Genomic DNA, 19,601 nt, shown 5'->3' with positions numbered 1-19,601 from the left:
CGAGTCGGGTTTGGATCGGGTAAAAGTGAGTCGGGTCAACTCGGGTCGGGTCAATTCAGATTAATTCCATAACCTATGCGGGTCGGGTTTGGGTTGGGTCATGCTTGAGTCGGGTCACGTCGGGTCATACTTCTTATCGGGTTTGGGGTCGGGTTCATGTCGGGTTAATAACAGGTTGGGTTACATTCGAGTCGGGTGAACAATAGGTCGGGTACGGGTTAAAACAAGTTCGGGTAATTCTTGGATTCAAGTCGGGTTCGGTTCAAGTCAATAATTCGCGGGTTAGAATCAGGTCGGGTCATTCTCAGGTTGAGTAGGGTTCGGTTCAAGTCAATAATTTGCGGATTATAATCAGGTCGGGTCATTTTCAAGTCAGGTCATTCTCGGGTTCAAGTCAATAATTTGCGGGTTATAACCAGGTTGGGTCATTTCCAAGTCGGGTCATTCTCGGATTCAAGTCGGGTTATGTTCAAGTCAATAATTTGCAGGTTACAATCAGGTCGGGTCATTTTCAAGTCGGGTCATATTCGGGTTTAACTAAATATAAATAGATAATTATCATTTTATCAAGATAATTATTTCCTTTTACTATAAAATATATGACAATATAATCTATAATTTAGAAAGATAATTATCTCCTTTGACCATACAACAAATATATACTATTTTTAACTCTTAAATTTGAGGATGATGCTCCTTTCTGTTGCTGGCCTGGACCGACTTGGTCTCCCTAGCTAGACAAAATGCTTTGATCAACAATAATAAGGTGGTCTAAATTGCATTTAAGGTGATTTGAAATCGGGCCAGAAACAATTTCGGTTGAATTTAGGTCGGATCAATAACAAGTCGTGTTAATTTAGAGTCGGGTTAGTAACAGATCGGGTTGAATTTATGGGTTGGGTAAGTAATAGGTATGGAAAAATTCGGGTTGGGTCAATAACAAGTTGGGTAGAATTTGGGTCAGGTCAATAACAAGTCAGGTTGATTTTGGGTCGGGTTTGTAACACGTTTGGTTAAATTCGGGTCGGGTTGAATTAAGGTTAGGTTAGTAACAAGTCAAGTTAAATTCGGATTTTGACGGGTTTGGGTCAATTTCGGTTCAAGTCGAGTTCGGTGCAAGTTAATTAAATTGGGCATTGTAAACCGGTAAATTGGTGCAAGTTGTAAATCGGTAAATTGGCCGTTTAAAAGCAAATTGAATGGTTCAACACATCCAATTGGACTCCCGGAGGATATTAGGGACCATGGTAAACATTTCGGCAATTTTTATTTCTAGGCGAAAAAAAGTAAAAAAAAAATCCAAAATTGAAGGCTAATATCCACACTTTTTGAGAAATTTTGAAGGTTTCATGGCCCGGTGTCGAAAAGTCTTGAATAACTATAAGATACATCTCGGGGTCATATATGCCGTTTGGAACCATATATGATCATTATTTGTTGTCATAAATGTTCGTGGTAGGCTTGAATTAATGAAATTGGTGCAAGTTGTAAACCGGTAAATTGGTCGTTTAAAGGCAAATTGGATGGTTTCACCCACTCAACTGGACTCCCGGAGGGTATTAGGGACCATGGTAAACATTTCAGCAATTTTTATTTTCAGGAAAAAAAAAATCAAAAAATTTCAAAATCACGTTTTTTGAGAAATTTTGGAGGTTTCGGGGCCCGTTGTAGAAAAGTACTAATATTTTAGGGGATACTTTCGGGGTCAAATAATGTCGTTTGGAACCATATATGATCATTATATGTTGTCATAAATGTTCGTAGTAGGCTTGAGTTAATGAAATCCGTGCAATTTGTAAAGCGGTAATTAAATTGGACGTTTAAAGGCAAATTGGATGGTTCCATCAACCCAATTGGACTCCAGGAGGGTATTAGGGACCATGGTAAAAAAAATTCGGCAATTTTTATTTCCAAGCGAAAAAAGTCAAAAAATTCCAAAATTGAAGACAAATCGGATGCTTCCACCCACCTGGAATTTTTTGACTCAAGTCCACGTTTTTTGAGAAATTTTGGAGGTTTCGGGGCTCGGTGTCGAATAATCTTGAAATTCTATGGGATACATCTCTGGGTCATATAATGCTGTTTTGAACCATATATAATCATTATTTGTTGTCATAAATGTTCGTGGTAGGCTTGAGTTAATGAAATCGGTGCAAATTGTAAACCGATAAATTAGTCGTTTAAAGGCAAATTTGATGGTTCCACCCACCCAATGGGTCACCCATACAGTATTAGGGACCATGGTAAACATTTTGGAAATTTTTATTTGCGGGCGAAAATAAAGTCAAAAATTTCAAAATTCCACGTTTTTTGAGAAATTTTGGAGGATTCGGGGCTTGGTGTCAAAAGGTCTTGAAATTTTAGGGGATACATCTTGGGGATATTTAATGCCGATTAGAACCATCTATGATCATTATTTGTTGTCATAAATGTTCGTGGTAGGCTTGGGTTAATAAAATCGGTGCAAATTATAAACAGGTAAATAGGTCGTTTAAAGACAAATCGGATGGTTCCACCCACCCAATTGGACTCCTGAAGGGTATTAAGGATCATGGTAAACATTTCGGCAATTATCAATTTCGGGCGAAAAAAAGTCTAAAAATTCCAAAATTAAAGGCTATTATCCACACTTTTTGAGAAATTTTGGAGTCTACAGGGGTCGGTGTCTAAAAGTCTCGAAATTCTAGGGAATACATCTCAGGGTCATAAAATGTCGTTTGGAACCATATGTGATCATTATTTGTTGTCATAAATGTTCGTTGTAGGCTTGAGTTAATGAAATCGGTGCAAGTTGTAAACCGGTAAATTGGTCGTTTAAAGGCAAATTGGATGGTTTCCCCCACCCAATTGGGCCCCAAAGGGTATCAGGGACCATGGTAAGCATTTCAGCAATTTTTATTTCCGGGCGAAAAAAAGTCCAAAATATTCCAAAATTGAAGGCTAATATCCACGCTTCTTAAGAAATTTCGAAGGTTTCGGGGCCCAAGTGTCGAAAAGAAATGATATTTGATATATCTCGGGGTCATATAATGACGTTTCAAACCATAAATGACCATTATATGTTGTCATAAATGTTTGTGGTAGGCTTGAGTTGATAAAATCATTGCAAATTGTAAATCGGTAAATTGTCCGTTTAAATGCAAATTGGATGATTCCACCCATCTTATTGGACTACCGGATGGTATTAGGAATCATGGTAAACATTTCAACAATTTTTATTTCCGGGCGAAAAAAAGCAAAAAAAATTCCGAAATTGAAGGCTATATTAATGCTTTTTTTTAGAAATTTCGAAGGTTTCAAGGCCCGGTGTCGAAAAGGCTTTAGATTCTAGGGGATACATCTCGGGGTCATATAATATTGTTTGGAATCATATATGATCATTATATGTTGTCAGAAATGTTCGTGGTAGGCTTGAGTTAATGAAATCGGTGCAAGTTATAAACCTTTAAATTCGCCGTTTAAAGACAAATTGGATGGTTCCACCCATCCAATTGGAATCCCGAAGGGTATTAGGGACCATGGTAAATATTTCGGAAATTTTTATTTACTGGCAAAAAAAAAAAGCCAAAAAATTCCAAAATTGAAGGCTAATATCCACGTTTTTTGAGAAATTTTGGAGGTTTCGAGACCCGGTGCGAAAAGACTTGAGATTTTAGGGAATATATCTCGGGGTCATATAATGCCGTTTGGAACCATTTATGATCTTTATTTGTTGTCATAAATGTTCGTGGTAGGCTTGAGTTAATGAAATCAGTGCAAGTTGTAAACCAGTAATTGGCCGTTTAGAGACAAATTGGTGGTTCCACCCACCCAATTGGACTACCAGAGGGTATTAGGGACCATGGTAAACATTTCGGCAATTTTTATTTTCGGGTGAAAAAAAGTTAAAAATTTCCAAAATTGAAGGTTAATATCCAAGCGTTTTGAGAATTTTTTTTAGGTTTGGTGTCGAAAAAGCTTTGAGAATTTAGGAAATACATCTCGGGGTCATATAATACTGTTTAAACCATAAATGATCATTATATGTTGTCATAAATGTTTGTGGTAGGCTTGAGTTGATGACATCGGTGCAAGTTGTAAACGATAAATTCGCCAATTAAAGGCAAATTGAATGGTTCCACCTACCCGATTGGACTCCCGGATCGTATTAGGGATCATGGTAAACATTTCGGAAATTTTTATTTATATGTGAAAAAAAGTCAAAAACTTCCAAAATTTAAGGCTAATATTCACGCTTTTTGAGAAATTTTGGAGGTTTTGAGGCCGGTATGGAAAATCGTTGAGATTTAAGGGGATAAATCTCGGGGCCATATAATGCCATTAGGAACCATATATGATCATTATATGTTGTCATAAATGTTTGTGGTAGGCTTGAATTAATGAAATCGGTGCAAGTTGTAAAGCGGTAAATTGGCTGTTTAAAGTCAAATTGGATGGTTCCACCCAGCCAATTGGACTTCCGGAGGGTATTAGGGACCATGGTAAACATTTCGGCAATTTTTATTTTTGGTTCACTGGTTGGGTTAAATTCGGGCCGGGTTAGGAACGGGTCGGGTTGAATTCAAGTCGGGTTAAATTCAGGTTTTGATGGGTTAAAACGGGGCTGGGTCAATTTCAGTTCGAGTCGGGTTCGGTTCAGGTCAATTATTTACATATTACATTCGGGTCGGGTCATCTCCAGGTCAGTCGATGTGCGGGTTCGGGTATCACATACTCGGGTTTAGGGTTGGTTTCTGGTCAGGTCGGTTTTGGGTCACCATTTTTTCGGGTTTAGATGGATCAATTAATAATCGGGTTTGAGTCGGTATTTTGGGTCGGGTCAACTTTTGACAGCTCTAGTCTTAAGACAAGACTTTATTATTTTATACCATTTAAGAAGTTTGATCTTAATAAAATTTGAAGTGGAGTCTTGAAAATTAAGACTCAATTTAGCACTCAATTAATATTTTTTTTTTAATTTTTGAAAAACTTTAAGGGAAATTCTTATTGGTAGCCTTGTACTTTTGCTTATTTCCACTGGTAGCCACTTTTCATATGGATTATCTTTGGTAGCCTCAAACTTTTTAAATTTTACTTTTGTAACCACATTTACTATAAAACGTTAATTAGAACGTTAATTTTAATGAATCATGGTTTATACACTAACTAGGGTTATATTTTACTTATTTTTGGCTCCAAAGTTTCCCACCAAAATGCAACCAGACCTCCCACCATAAATAAACACCCCATACCTTCAATCTTTATGCCTCCCTCCTCTCATCTTTTCTTTTCCTTCCCCCTTTTATGGTTATGGCTGAAGAGTGGGTAAAAATGAGAAGATGCAGCTGTTATCCAATGAAGAATGCTGATGTTAGGATCTCTGACACAAGGAGCAACCCCGAAAGACCATACTACAAGTGCAACCTGTGTGGATTTTTTTCATGGGTGGAATCTTCAGATGTTGTAATTTGGAGGGAAGGGATTTGCTCTGTTGTTTGTGCTGCCATGAATGAAGGGTTGAAGATATGTGTGAAGTGGGTTGTTGTAATGACTTTTTATGTACTTCCTTATTTATTGTGCTGATGAACTAATGTATTGTAGTGAAATAGAGAAGCGAACTAGGTTGTATGCTGCTTTAAAATATGAATAAAATGAAAACCTTTTGTTAATCATTTTCCAATTGAGTAGAAAATTATGTATGTTTCAAGGATAATGTGGAAAAAAAATATTCAAATGAGTAGTACCAAAATTAATACCCTGCCATAACTGTTAACATAAATTTCATGAATATAATTTCCAAAAGTCAAGATCATATTCACCCACACTTAACTAATACTATGTCTTCAAATGACAAGGCTTGAACATGTTAACACTTCATTGTTAAGTTAAAAAAAAAAATCTACTTCAGCTTAATAATCAAACATCTTCTCCAGATTCAAGGCTAGGATGCAGGTTGTTTCTTCTTTCCTTTTACTGGCTGGGAGGAGGATGCATTGAACTGTTGGGATGCAGGTTGTTTCTTCTTTCCCTTCTGACTAGTGGTTGCCTTTTGTTTTGATGTCAGACCTCCTTTGCAGGTCAAAGTATTGTGTCCATATGCCTGACACTTACTGCATTTTACGGTCTTAGCCCTTTTACCCTTCCTTTCTTCATCATCAGCTCTCTTCCTATTTCTGCAAGGTCTCCCTATTGCCCTTTTCACAATTGGTGGCTTGATCTCTGGCATATTAATCTCTGGCCAATGCTCAACGTCTGGGATAGACTTGATACCAGAGCTGTAAGCTTCCTTGTATTTGCTCACAGAATACCACTCATGCACAAATGAGTGTGGATCCAACCTTGCATGAATTATTGCTCTAATACCATGTTTACATGGTATACCAGTTAGCTGCCAAGCTCCACACAAGCAAGTGTGTTTGTTTAAGCTAACTGGGAGAACAGACTTGCCAGTTAGGATTTCATACTCTCCTTCCCCTGCCATGTATGGGATGCAGTCCCTACTTGCATGACTAAGCTTCTGGATTCTTCTTGCAATGTTAGGACAGATGTCTTACCTCTCCCAAGTTTCACATTGTTGTCTTCTTGAAGCGATCCTAACCATAGTGTTTCTTCTAATCCCTACAAACAAATTTACACATACTATCATTTCATGGATGTGTGCATAAACTGAAAAGCGACAAAGTTAATGAAAGTGGCATGTTATACCTTCAAGTAAGGTCAACACGGGCCTACATCTGTCCAGTCCCAGAGTCGCATTAAAACTTTCAACAAAATTTGTTTTGTTGACATCACACTTTAGCTCAGTGTTAAACTTGTGTTTAGTCCACCTTGTCTGATCTCCTAAGTTTGATAGCCATTTTCTCCCAGCTTGATTAACTTTGTCAAGTTGTTCCATGGCTTTCTTGAAGGTAAATGGTGAGAATGCACCACATGATTTCCAGAAAAGAGAAAACAATAATGGCCCTGGGAATGCTTTCTTCCAGTTTGCCACAAGGTGCTTACAACAGTACCTTTTGTCAGCTTCATTCCATAACTCAGTTAATGCCAAATTAATCCCCTGCATAATCAGATACCACAATGGTTAGTACATGAATGAATTGTAACAAAAGCCAAAAGTATATAATGAATTATGGGGCTGACCTTCTGTCGATCTGAGATTATGCACCAGCTGTTCCCTCTTCCAAGATCCTTCAACATGTTCTTCAGATTCCACACAAAGAAGCACCAATTGTCGGTATCTTCTCCAGATACAATCGCCCATGCAAAAGGGTACAACTCATTGTTGGCATCTAAAGCTACTGCAGACAACAACACACCCCCATAATTTCCCTTAAGGTGTGCACCATCTACCCCTATCAAGCTTCTACAGGCCTTTAAACCATCGAGAACTCCTTTAAAACTAATGAAAATGCTCTTAAAAACCAATGGTTTTTCATGCTCCTGTAACTGAACCCAAGCACAAAATACAAATGACCCAGGATTGGTTGACTTGATCATCTCACAATACTTGGGTAAAAAAGCATAAGACTCATCATGAGAACCATGAATTTCAGCCAATGCCTTATGCTTAACCCTGTATAGTGTGCTTATAGCCATCTGAACACCAAATCTTTGAAATAGAATGGCATTTAAAGATTTGGCAGAAATATCATTATTAGCCCGGATGTCTTCAATCAAGACTCTTGATGCCCATGAAGCACTAACCATAGGGTTATTTACATCCAACCCACTGCAAGTATGCTCGGGATTTTTTATGGACTTAAGCCCATGTAATCCCATCAGGTAGCTTGGATGCATGCAACCTCCATTCACATCCTTCAGCAGAGCAAAGTACAGTGTACCTCAAGTTTGTTGCCCTATCAACTACCACAGAAAAACCACATTGGATGCAATAATCCCTTACCACATCCCTCAAATGCTGCTTGTCAGTAAACAATTGCCAAGACTTAAGAATAATTTCCCCAAATTCCTCATCTTTGTATAACTCCCCATTTCTGTACAACCTCATGAAGTAATTATCATCATCATCGCCATCATCAAATACCTCAGCCTCAAAAGGATCAAAATTATCATGAATAATAGCCCCACTAACTTCCTCTTCTTGGTCTTCTTCATCAAGGCTCTCATCCTCACTGTCCTCATTTTCATCACCCCCAACAGGTTCATAATTGTCTTCCTCATCATCATCATCACTCACTAAATTCTGATCATCATCACCTAAATTAACAGTGAGTGCATCTGTCCTTCTGCTCTTAACCCCTTGACTCAAACTATTACTTCCCTCACTAACAGAAACTTGCAGACCTTTCCTCCTAGCAGTTGTCAAAGGCACCTTCCTTTTAATTGTAGGAAAAACCTTAGAAGACCTAGATGAACCAACTTGATCAGAAGTCTTTCCATGATCAGAAATTTCTAGGGTTGGGTTGATTGGAGTTGGAATTTGTGGGGTTGGGTTGACTGGAGTTTGAATGGTTTGAATTTCTAGGGTAGGTTGCTTTTGTGATTGTTTCCTAGGACTCCTCCTTAGGACCACTATTGGTTCAACAACATGCTGGGATTGGTCATTTTGGGGTGGTTCAGTTACAATGTCTAGTCTAGGATTTGAACTACTCAACCATTGCTCAAAGGTGTAACCAGTTTGCTTACCTCTCCCTTTGCCTCTCCCTCCTCTCACTCCCCTCCCTTCTCCTGACCCTCCTCTCCCTCCCATAGCTTCTGCTAAACCTCCCTCTGCCTCTCCCTCCTCTCCCTCTGCCTCTCCCTCTCCCTCTCCCTCTCCCTCTCCCTCTTTCAGCTTGATTATGTAGCACATCTTCTGCAACCTGTCTACTTGGAGAGAGTACCATATGATGAATTTCATTACCTATCTCCATTCTCTCATCTACCTCTTCAACCCTTCTCCTAGGAACCAATTTTTTAGGTCCATTATCATCAGCTTGTGCATCAAGAATATAAGTGGTAGATGGTTCAACATTGACTGGTGTGACTTGTTTTTTAATGGGTTCAGGTTCATTTAAAGCTTTAAGTGCTTCCTCCTTCCACTGCTCCTTAAGTTGTTTATTTATCCTCCCAACCATCAACTCATAAGCCGCCTGTACTACATCTGTTTTACCCTCACCCTCCTCAACCCAAATATGAATCACATACTTACCAACCAGCCTTTCAAACATCTCCATTAACTGACCATCTAACCTAAGTTCATACATCATCATCTTATAGCAATATTCAAACCTAGGATTTCTGGGTGTGGGTGTGTCATTTTGCCTAGCTAATTCCCAATACTCAATTATTAAGTCAATCAAGTTCACCTTATCAACATCATCTACCACAACATCAATATCACTACGATTATATTGAAATTTAAGCACCACTGGGTAATTCATTCTGCATTATTATAAGACAAAGAAAAGGTACAATTTCAGAAAAAAAACATAGAGGTAAATTTCAGAATAATCATTTGAAACCCTTTCATATGTCCATAGTAAGCTCGTACCCACATCAACCAATTTCAGAACAATCAACACAAGTCCTAACCACTTACCCACATCAAGCAATAATAATACAAAATTCAATAGCATACATGCAAAACTTTGAGGCCTAACCCATTATTTATGCCTAACTTTGAGGTAACATGAAACAATAACATACGAAATTCGCCAGCATATGAAATTCAACGCCTAACTTTGAGGCCTAACACATACATGCAAAATTGCATAATTAACCCATTTAACAAAAAAAACCCACAAAATTAACAAAAATAAATCTTGAATCTACATAATTATCGACATTAAACCACACAATTTACAAAAATAAACCATTAATTTGCATATTTTACTAACAAAAACCTAACTTTCACCCAAATTACTCACTTACACGCAATCACACAATAACAGAGCATCGACTGTAATTGTGAATTTCTCTAACACATACCTGGAATGAAGCTACCCTTAAATCGATCTTTCGTTCGCAATTGATGATTCCTTCGTGCTATCTACTGTAATTGTGACTTCCTCAAGCAAAATTATACCCAGCAATGTTAGAATGAGATGAAGAAATGAGAAAGGGTTTGTTGTTCTAAAAAAAGAGAAGGGTTTGGTGTTTTATGACTGACTCGGTTACAAGTGGGTGGAGTTAGTGAGAGATCATAAATGCATGGGTTAAGTATTTGACTCCAATTAAAATTAACGTTCTAATTAACGTTTTATAGTAAATATGGCTACAGAAGTAAAATTTAAAAAGTTTGAGGCTACCAAAGATAATTCATATAAAAAGTGGCTATCAGTGGAAATAAGCAAAAGTACGAGGCTATCAATGAGAATTTCCCAAACTTTAATAATATAATTTATATGTAAAAAAATGAGTCTGAGCGATTGAAGAGATAAGTTTTATCGAGTCTTAAGGAGTCTTACATAATTATAAATTAGAAAAAAAAAAATTTAATCTAAAAAGCTGATGTGGCAATGAATTACGGAGTAAAGTCTTAAGATGAGACTGCGCTAATCTTGCTTTTAGTTATATTTGCGAATAAGACCCACTTACACTTAATTATGCCTAATTAAAGAACCCCAATTAACCAAACTCGAGCCAAACTTGACAAACTAAAGTTAAGGACTGTACTTAGGTATAGATCTCGAAACCTTAAGCTATGAACTTTGGTTGTACAAAATACTCCAAACTCAGGAAATTAGTTCAATACACCAACCCAACCCAAGTGACCAACCCATTTGGTATTTGAAGGATATAATACTGTTACGACGTCATGTGGTTGGTGTTGTTGGTAGGGTATCCATTAATTCTTGATTTTGGATCTTAATCTCCCAATAATTGTCTTGTTGGAAAAAACAAGAAAATCCACAAGTAGAAAATACAAGTGTTAATTAAATACTCAAATATAACTCGTTTTCTTATAATGTAATATTATCTCGTGTGAATTGGAAAGAGAAATTTTAAAAAACATCACCAAACCAGATCATCAATTTGGTTTTTGACTTGAGAAATAAGTACCAAATTACTTACTTGCAGTGTCATAGTTTCACTAAAATAAAGTTGCAATCTTTTTTCTTTGTTCTTTGTAAATGAGCTTATTGAGAGAAAACCCAGAACAAAAATGTCGGTGAAAAATAGAGCTGGATTTGGTGGAAATGAATCATCTTCAAGGAATTTTTTACCTCGGAATTTTGTAATCTTGCTATGTATTGGTAGCTTTTGTGCTGGAATGTTCTTCACAGAAAGGTAACTTTTTTCCTTTTTTCTAATTTTTGTTCCTATATTTGTGATTATTTTTTCTGTGTTTAATTTATTGTGCATTTAATTAATGCTGTAAATTTTATGATTATCTTAATTTGGGAAAGGGTATTGAGATTTGATTTTAAATGGGGTTTTAAGTGATCAAGAATTAATTTTTATAATTTGATGAGTTGGAAATTTGGAATATTATGTGGAAATGTGTTGTGGATTGAGCAGAGATCATTGCAGTAGAAATTGTAATAATGTTGTTTATTGTGTTTGTTATTTTAGAGCAGAAGAGTTTCTGATCTAGTAGTAGGTAGATTAGCACTTTCTTAGTTAAAAAGTAGGATTTTGGGGAAATTTGCAATTTGCGGGAAACCAAAAACCTAGGATCAATTAATGCTCCCTCTATCTACAAACTGGTGATTATTGAGCAATGATTAGAGAGAGTGTCAATGCCGCATTCCATGGAGGGAGATCATTGGCGAACCGGTCAAGGAGCTGTGAGAGTGAAATTTATCACCCTTTGCAATTGCAAGCTGAAGGAGTAGTTGAATGATGTCTACTGCTGCAGCACCCTGGAGGATTGCCAATTGGGATAGGTTTGCTATGGCTATTGACTCATTGGTGGATATCATGGGTTCTCCGAGGTTGTGTAAGGAGGCGCTATGATTTTTTTTGCTTGAGAGTGGTTTGCTGGTTGGGTGGCTGAACTCGTAGAGTCGTAGGAGATGGAGATTGTATGATTAATGTGAATTAAGGTTGAGATGCCTTTTCTTTATGATCTCTTTCTCAATTGCTGTGTGCAGAGGATTAACAGTACTATCTTAATGTGATATCACTGGTACTATAATAGGGAAAGTTGAATCAACTAGAAGTGCATGAGGAAAACCTGGTTAAGAAAATCCTGTTCTAATGCTGCAGTTGCAAGTTTATTGTTGACTTATTATGATAACTATTGGATTGGTCCGCTGTGATGTCAGTCACTCAGTCCTTAAGGCAGTATAGGTGCCAACTTGCATCGCATATGCGTTACTTTAAGTTTTTCTTGGGATGCTTCATGCGTGGAGTACCATTAGCAGTCTTCATACTCATGTTGATTCTGTGTTCAAACTTTGAATATCTGGGCATTATTGGAAGTCAAGTTTCTGTTGAGAAGCGGTTGTAATGGCCTGAATATGTATGCCAGATCTGAAAGCATTAATATTCAAATTAAGACCATTATTGGAGATTTTGGGATATGGTGTCGAGAAAAATCAAGTGATGGTAAGGATGTTTCCTGTGGTCATATTATGTTGTTTGGAACCATATACATTAACATAAAAGGTCCTTGGTGTCCATGAGTTAATGTAGAGAGATGTGCTTGTAACCGGCAAATTGATAGTTAAGAGGCATAGTGGATGATTTCAACCACCCAAATGGCCTCTTGGGGTCTCGTGGGATGTATGGGAAGCACCTCATTCTCTTGTATTTTCCAGATCTGGGAAAGCTGAAAATTGTCCAAAATCAAAGGCTATAATCTACACTTTCAGAGTCTCAGACCAATTTTGGAATTTTTCCAAAATTGAAGTGGATGTGGGGTTGTCCGCGATAGTCATAAAATGTTTGGAACCACAGAAAGCCCATCAATAGGGCAATATAGCCCTGAGAATGATAAATATCTCATTCTATGTTTTGATTATCTCCATAATAATAAATGATAAATTCTTATGTGTTTGGCTGAGTATATAGGGTAACCACTAAACAGGGAAAAAAGGCTATGCTTTCTAATGACACTGTATTTATGCTTATTCTACAATATCACATTAATGATTGATTTTGGTTATTTTGTCTGCTAAGTATGCTTTTGTAAGATCATCTAAGGTCGATTGATTTTATTATAGCACAAGATAACATATAGAGCAACATACGAGTACTGAAAATTCATGTTATTACATGAAATCTTAATCCATATGGCCCTATATCAATGTTCTAAAACAATTTTGTGTTTTCATTTGTGCAATATTGTGCCTGAATGTATAATTAACCCTTACTTTACCTTAATGGGGTATTCAATAGAAAAATTAACCAAAAATTTATCATCATTGTCATGCTGTAGAATATCCGTTAATACAGGGTCATTTAAAAAAGATATACTAGTATGTATATTTTTTTCTTTTGTGACTATATATAATCAACCAAAATACAGGGCTACAATGACAATTTAACTAAAATTTAGTTGCTTTGTATCTGAGTTTCACATTGAGCATTACATTCTCATGTTTCGAGTGGCCACAAGCATCCTTCTCTCGAGTAAAATCATGGGCCAAAGTTTGAGTAGATTCCAAATCGTTTCTATCTTTCTTGATGCATGTCAATTACTGTGATTCCAACTGTCCTTTCACTGTTAAAGCTCTCACCATGTTGGTACTGTCACTAAGCTACTCACTTATAGGCTGCTTGGATTTGTAAAAGCAAAAGGGTGAACCTTTTCAGTTAGCACTTCATTTTTGTTGTCAATAGTCCAAGCAAGTTCCTTCATTGTTAGTACTTGTAGTTATACTAGTTCTAACTGCGATTGCACAAGTACAATGCTTTGGTGAATGATACCAAGAGATTCATGTAAAATTGGTTTGTTAAATGCACACTGCCTTAACCTACAATTGTGAAAGAGGTTTGTGATAAACCTACATGTGAATTTAGTTGAATGGTTATGCGTGATTTAAGGGCTAAGAAAGGTTTAGTTTCATGTGGTTAAATTATATGCATCTGTTACGATATAATTATGATTTATGAATTTATGAGTATAAAAATAAGATTCAACAATAAGCTAAATAGTTGCCTTTACAGATTCTGGCATTGAACTTTTAGTAGTTTCTTGTACATTCTTGTAGAACTGTTGTGGCGATTATAACTCTTCTCGTGATGTATGTTTCCTAACAACATTGGTCATGTCCCAGGATATGGATGATGCCTGAAGAAAACGATACTGTAAATACAAGGAGTAGAGGTGAAGGCATACGGACAAAACAAGAGCAGAAACAGGTGTCTATCCTCTTAGGATACTATCTTCCAGCCCCAATTCAAATATATGAATGAAATTTGCTTTTGAAATCTTCATGCTGATAGAACTCACCCATTCTTCTAGCTCTGCCACTAGAAAACTAGACCTTTTCCCTGTTCCACTGACTAATTCGCAGAGCTTTGGCTCTCCTGTTTTGTAGAAAAGTTCAGTCATACCTTGGCTCTTGTAAATTATTGAGCTCTTTCAGTGTGGCTTAGACTTGGACTGATTTATTTAGTAATAGTTTAGCTTATTTCAATTATCAGTGCAATGATGACTTGCCTTTGATGTTATATAAAGCGCATATCTCTAAAGCATTATCCAGATATGCTGTGAAGGTGGTTAAATTCGTATGCAATCATCTTAGCTGCACAATATCTAAACAAACACCTAATATATTAGTATGGCATCATAAACTATTCTCCTCATCAAACTACTGAGTGACTCATGCTCATATTTACAATTTTCACTTGTCAAGTTTTAAGTAATACTTGCCTCTTTATTCCAAGCTTATCCTTCTTAATATGTAAATTACCATTACATCTAACCCAACATTTCCTATCACAATATGAAGGTTTTTCGGCATGAATCTAATCACGTCCCTAGGGAATCCTTGGTGAAAGGCAACAGCATACAGTAAGCTCTCTAATGCTTGAATAATCTTTTCACTTATGCATCTTTATTTTTGCTCATAACATGCACCTTTATTTTTGCTCATAACTCCTGTGTAATGAACTGGATGACTTATTCTGATACAGTTCATTGGATAAAACAATTTCAAAACTTGAGGAAGAATTAGCTGCTGCAAGAGCAGCACAGGAGTCAATAATGAATGGATCTCCTGTAACAGAGAGCTTGAGAATTGCTGACTTCACTTCTAAACGAAAATATTTGATGGTCATAGGAATTAACACTGCTTTTAATAGCCGGAAACGAAGAGATTCAGTTCGTGCAACTTGGATGCCACAAGGTGCTTACAATAAACTTGTGGTTGGGCATTCATTTTGTAATATTTCTTCTTTTCTTCTATAAATGTGCTTACCTATGGATCTATTTTGTGATATCAAGGTGACAAAAGAAAGAAGTTGGAAGAAGAAAAGGGCATTGTTATACGATTTGTTATTGGCCACAGGTAATCTTGAAGGTTATGCAGTTTAAAGAATAAATGTTATGCTGTACCTTCATATATTTTCTTCACTTCCCCCACCGTGGACTTTTATTCCCATGAAGTTTGATCAATGTATAGGAAGTGGTTCTTTAGCCGTTGGCTTTGTTTGTAAATGGGTACAGATTTTTGCACTTGCAGGAACACCAGCTGGTGGTGAAGTGGCTTTTTTTAATTTTTTTTTATGGGGTGGTGCTGAAAATAGATCTTTGAAATGGCCACATAATTGAATCAAACTCATTTTGAGACTTTTTAGACCTTTTGGTAGGCTTAGTATGGTTCTAAACCAACTTTTATGACGCCATTAGACACCCCCCAATCCACTTCAATTGTAATTTTTTTTCTTCCTAAATGCATGGATTATAGTCTTCAGTTTTGGAAAATTTTCACCTTTTCTGGGCCCAAAAAGGAAAGAAGACGAGGTGCTTCCCATGGACCCCACAAGACCCTGGGAGGCCACTTGGGTGGTTGGAACCATACGCTTTGCCTTTTACTGTCAATTTAACGGGTTATAAACACGCTATCCTTCATTGACTCAAGGTCACCTCAAGCCTTTATAATGTTATGTTTTCGTAATCTGATGTTGACCTTGGCTGGTTTTTCCTTCTGTTTTTCTCAAATGATTAATCTATGAGAGATTCTTTTGTATAAGAACAATTGTACAAAAAATGTAACTGTGTGAAACATCTTTTGTCATCAGTTCAACATCTGGTGGAATTCTTGATAAGGCAATCGAAGCAGAGGATAACAAACATGGAGACTTTTTGAGATTGGTGAGCTCTGTATCCTTTTTGATCTTAACTATGATACATGAAAACCACTATTTTTTTCTCTTTTAAACTGTAAATGTGTACTATAAGCAGGAACATGTAGAGGGCTATTTGGAACTCTCAGCCAAGACAAGGACATACTTTTCCACTGCTGTTGGCCTGTGGGATGCTGACTTTTATGTAAAAGTAGATGACGATGTTCATGTTAATCCAGGTAAAGAGTTTATCAAGTACTTTCATTCTTTAAATCCCTTCCATAGGCTTTTTCAAGTGCCCACATTTTCAAGCCAATTTTTTTTAACTAGTATCTAAAATCAATGCATGATGTAGCATCTAGCATGATGTGCTACTGCTAGAAGAGGGAGGGTTTTGCAACCATTTATAAATTTTAACTCTTTTTGTCTGGCTCTCATAGTAGTTTGTGCAGTTGAAGATGTTCATGAATAGAATAGATTTTATACAGGAACATAATAGAAGTTTCAGCCATTCTTGTCCAAGCATTTCCCATAATTTTTTTTACACAAAGAATTAATGTACTTTGTGTAGTACTGACTGAAAGACCCAATGGCCTCTTCTTTAATGTATTCTGAAAAGTAAATAAAGTGGAGTTCAAGGTAACCTTTTTATCTCTAGCTAAACATTTTGTGGCCATAATGATTAATTGTTTAGAGTTACAATGTTCAAACACAAGGATAATGTCGGCTGAAGGCAGCTACTGTAGTCTAAACAAATTTTGATGAGGGATGTCGGCTGTATATGGATTATTCTTACTGGGAAAATGTGAAAATTGTGCTTTGAATCTTAGTTTTTTATCGCTTCATGGTCGCCATGTTTTATACAGAGTACTTCGTAATGTATAGCTATATATTCGATTGTTTTAGCTAGGTAGTGGAATTCATCTCATCCTCTTGAGTCTTGACCTCTCAAAGGAAAGCCTTTTTTGATACAACCATATTCTTATTTTCAATAAAGCAAGACAGTTTGTTCTAATGATAATTTAGTTCTCATAGCAACAGGTTTATGCGTCTATACTTTGAGGTTGTGTTTTTTACCTAGATTTTGTTGATGCAGGCACATTAGGGAAGATTTTATCCAGCCATCGCTTGAAGCCTAGAGTATATGTAGGTTGCATGAAGTCTGGTCCAATCCTTGCTAAAAAGTAATTTGAGTTGTCCGTCATTTTTGATATACTATAAGGGACCATTAATTTATAGCTCCTAACGGCTGCTTATCATGAACAGGGGAGTGAGATATCAAGAACCAGAGCATTGGAAATTTGGTGGAGAGGGAAATAAGTATTTCCGACATGCTACAGGACAGCTATATGCTATTTCAAATGACTTGGCAACCTATATAGCCATTAACAAGTAAATCCACAACTTTAAGCATCTTTGTGAGTTGTCATTTTATATTTTGAATGATTTGGCTACCCGCTAAGTCCACAACTGCTAGCTATATGATATGCTAACTCTAAATGTGTTTGGACCATAATTACTTAAAAAATGGACAACTCAACAGAACAATGTTTCTTTTCCTAATTAGTAATGTGATTTGTTTTGGTGATGTTTATGATTTGCCAGACATCTGCTGCACAAATATGCGAATGAAGATGTTTCTTTAGGAGCATGGCTTATTGGTCTGGATGTAACACATGTTGATGACAAGAACCTATGTTGTGGTACTCCCCCAGGTAGGATTTTTTCCCATAATTTTAATTTTTACAATTTTTTTTTTTTTTTTTTTTTTGAGAATAGAATAACAAATGTTTGTCTATGGAGATGCACTTCTAAGACAACTATATTAATGAACCATTCCGTGAGTAGTCATATTCTCATATACAATCTTCATTACTATCCCATACAAATTTTATTTCTAGACCAGTAGAAGTGTACTTGTAATCTTGGTCTCCTTCTGATAGATAAAGAAGATACCGACCTCAACTTTATTTTTTGTGCTTGTTGTATCACTACAGATTGTGAATGGAAAGCTCAGGCAGGAAATGTTTGTGGTGCTTCATTCGACTGGATCTGCAGTGGCATTTGCCGTTCTGATGAAAGGATTCATGAGGTTCACCAGCGTTGTGGGGAAAGTGAGGATGAACTATGGAAAGCCACTTTTTGAAAAACTCACGCACAAGCTCAATAGAATACAGCAGTGGTATCATTCTTTTTTACTTTGCCTATGTATATGACACATATAGAGCAATTTTGTGTAAACACGTCCTGCATGTGAGATAAAAATACTGGTGGATGGGTTAAAGGAAAACTTATATTGGTGGTGCTCCATTTTGAATGAGTGAGGAAGCGACAAGCAGCATTTTGGGGAGGCAATAAGGACTTTCTAAGCTATTATTCAACTGGTTAGAGAACCAATATTGAGAGTTTCTCTACCATTAATTGCCCTTTTGTTTTCGTGCAGTTCGGATCAGTTAGCATGTTAGAATTTTTTCTTTGTACATGTATTATATCAACGAGAGCTTCGGATGGTAGTCTTGTGTAAGTAGGTGTGTTGTATCAGATGTTATCTCAGGTTGATTCATTCTTTCTCCACCTTGTTGTATGACCTCCTCTGCTCCGCCGATTTTGGTAAGTATGTTGGAGGTCAAACTGTACTATAGAAAGATTTGTAAACTGTTTGTATCTTTTGTACCTTTTTTTTACACATCAAAGGAAAAAGGCAATTCTCTATTCCATGCAATAAAGATCAGCTCAACACCAACTTCCTGTTCCAGTTGAGATGGTGATACTTCTATTAGGACCAACCTGTTCAAACATGCATCCTCCAGGAGTGAATTTAGCACTCGCTGTTCGATAGACGGGAATAGATTCTGTTTATGGCAATATGTTAGTGATTAGCATTGCAAGGGAAACCTCAAACAGCTATCTTTGATAATACAATTTCATCTCCAATATGTATGTGTTCTTTTCATAAGTTTCCATTTCCAATCAAAGCATCTATAAAATAATCTCTCAAACTCGATCATTGTTGAAGATAGTTCAAGCTTCATTTCTCTTAATTCCAACACTCTCCTCAACTTTGAAGCTTCAAGTAGTAACGAGTGGTCATATTAAGTCAATTTGATGCCAATTTTAATGACTTTCTATTCTAGTGAAGTTAAAGTAAAGATACTTTCTTACCTTTACCTTCTCTTTGGGGGTGACTTTAGCTCTCAAAGAGATTACATTAGCATACAAATTAACTCTCTCCTCACTCCTTAAAACATGTTTAGATTGAGCATAATGCAAACAAGATAAAGAGAATGACAATGAGTTTAGGTGGTGGTCCGAAGTGCTATGCACTCCCTCTGTCTCAATTTAATCGTTACAATATTCAAATATGTATGTCCCAATTTAACTGTCACACTTTTTTTTTATGACGTTATTCAAACTTAGAATCTCACACATCCTCTTTTCTA

The 19,601-nt window shown here is 36.6% G+C and overlaps 2 protein-coding genes across 2 annotated transcripts; one reads left to right on the top strand and one right to left on the bottom strand.

Annotated features, from left to right (window-relative positions):
- Positions 1-5,705: 5,705 nt before the first annotated feature.
- On the bottom strand, positions 5,706-7,719 carry LOC110731328. Its single transcript, XM_021911179.1, has 3 exons — positions 7,120-7,719; positions 6,685-7,036; positions 5,706-6,597 (listed from the first exon to the last, which is right to left on the bottom strand). The coding sequence occupies exons 1-3, from the start codon at positions 7,684-7,686 to the stop codon at positions 6,530-6,532; spliced, it is 987 nt and encodes a 328-aa protein (XP_021766871.1). The 5' UTR covers positions 7,687-7,719; the 3' UTR covers positions 5,706-6,529.
- A 3,080-nt stretch (positions 7,720-10,799) lies between these two features.
- Positions 10,800-18,876, top strand: LOC110731327 (probable beta-1,3-galactosyltransferase 2). Its single transcript, XM_021911178.1, has 11 exons — positions 10,800-11,211; positions 14,148-14,232; positions 14,826-14,887; positions 15,010-15,221; positions 15,320-15,383; positions 16,117-16,189; positions 16,280-16,400; positions 17,258-17,345; positions 17,428-17,553; positions 17,767-17,876; positions 18,159-18,876. Exons 1-11 carry the CDS (start codon positions 11,087-11,089, stop codon positions 18,305-18,307), a joined length of 1,215 nt encoding a protein of 404 aa, XP_021766870.1. The 5' UTR covers positions 10,800-11,086; the 3' UTR covers positions 18,308-18,876.
- The last annotated feature ends 725 nt before the right edge of the window (positions 18,877-19,601 follow it).

The sequence above is a fragment of the Chenopodium quinoa genome, unplaced genomic scaffold (genome assembly GCF_001683475.1).
Source record: "Chenopodium quinoa cultivar QQ74 unplaced genomic scaffold, ASM168347v1, whole genome shotgun sequence".
Taxonomy (NCBI): Eukaryota; Viridiplantae; Streptophyta; class Magnoliopsida; order Caryophyllales; family Amaranthaceae; genus Chenopodium; species Chenopodium quinoa.
This window is presented reverse-complemented; position numbering and strand designations above follow the sequence as displayed.

Excerpts from the sequence above, each read along its gene's own strand:
- LOC110731327 (XM_021911178.1), top strand. The coding sequence starts at position 11,087 with ATGTCGGTGAAAAATAGAGCTGGATTTGGTGGAAATGAATCATCTTCA. Across the intron at positions 11,212-14,147 it reads GGAATGTTCTTCACAGAAAG|GATATGGATGATGCCTGAAG; the intron begins GTAACTTTTTTC and ends GTCATGTCCCAG. Across the intron at positions 17,346-17,427 it reads GGTCCAATCCTTGCTAAAAA|GGGAGTGAGATATCAAGAAC; the intron begins GTAATTTGAGTT and ends TATCATGAACAG.
- LOC110731328 (XM_021911179.1), bottom strand. The coding sequence starts at position 7,686 with ATGGTTAGTGCTTCATGGGCATCAAGAGTCTTGATTGAAGACATCCGG. Across the intron at positions 7,037-7,119 it reads TAATCTCAGATCGACAGAAG|GGGATTAATTTGGCATTAAC; the intron begins GTCAGCCCCATA and ends CTGATTATGCAG. Across the intron at positions 6,598-6,684 it reads CGTGTTGACCTTACTTGAAG|GGATTAGAAGAAACACTATG; the intron begins GTATAACATGCC and ends ATTTGTTTGTAG.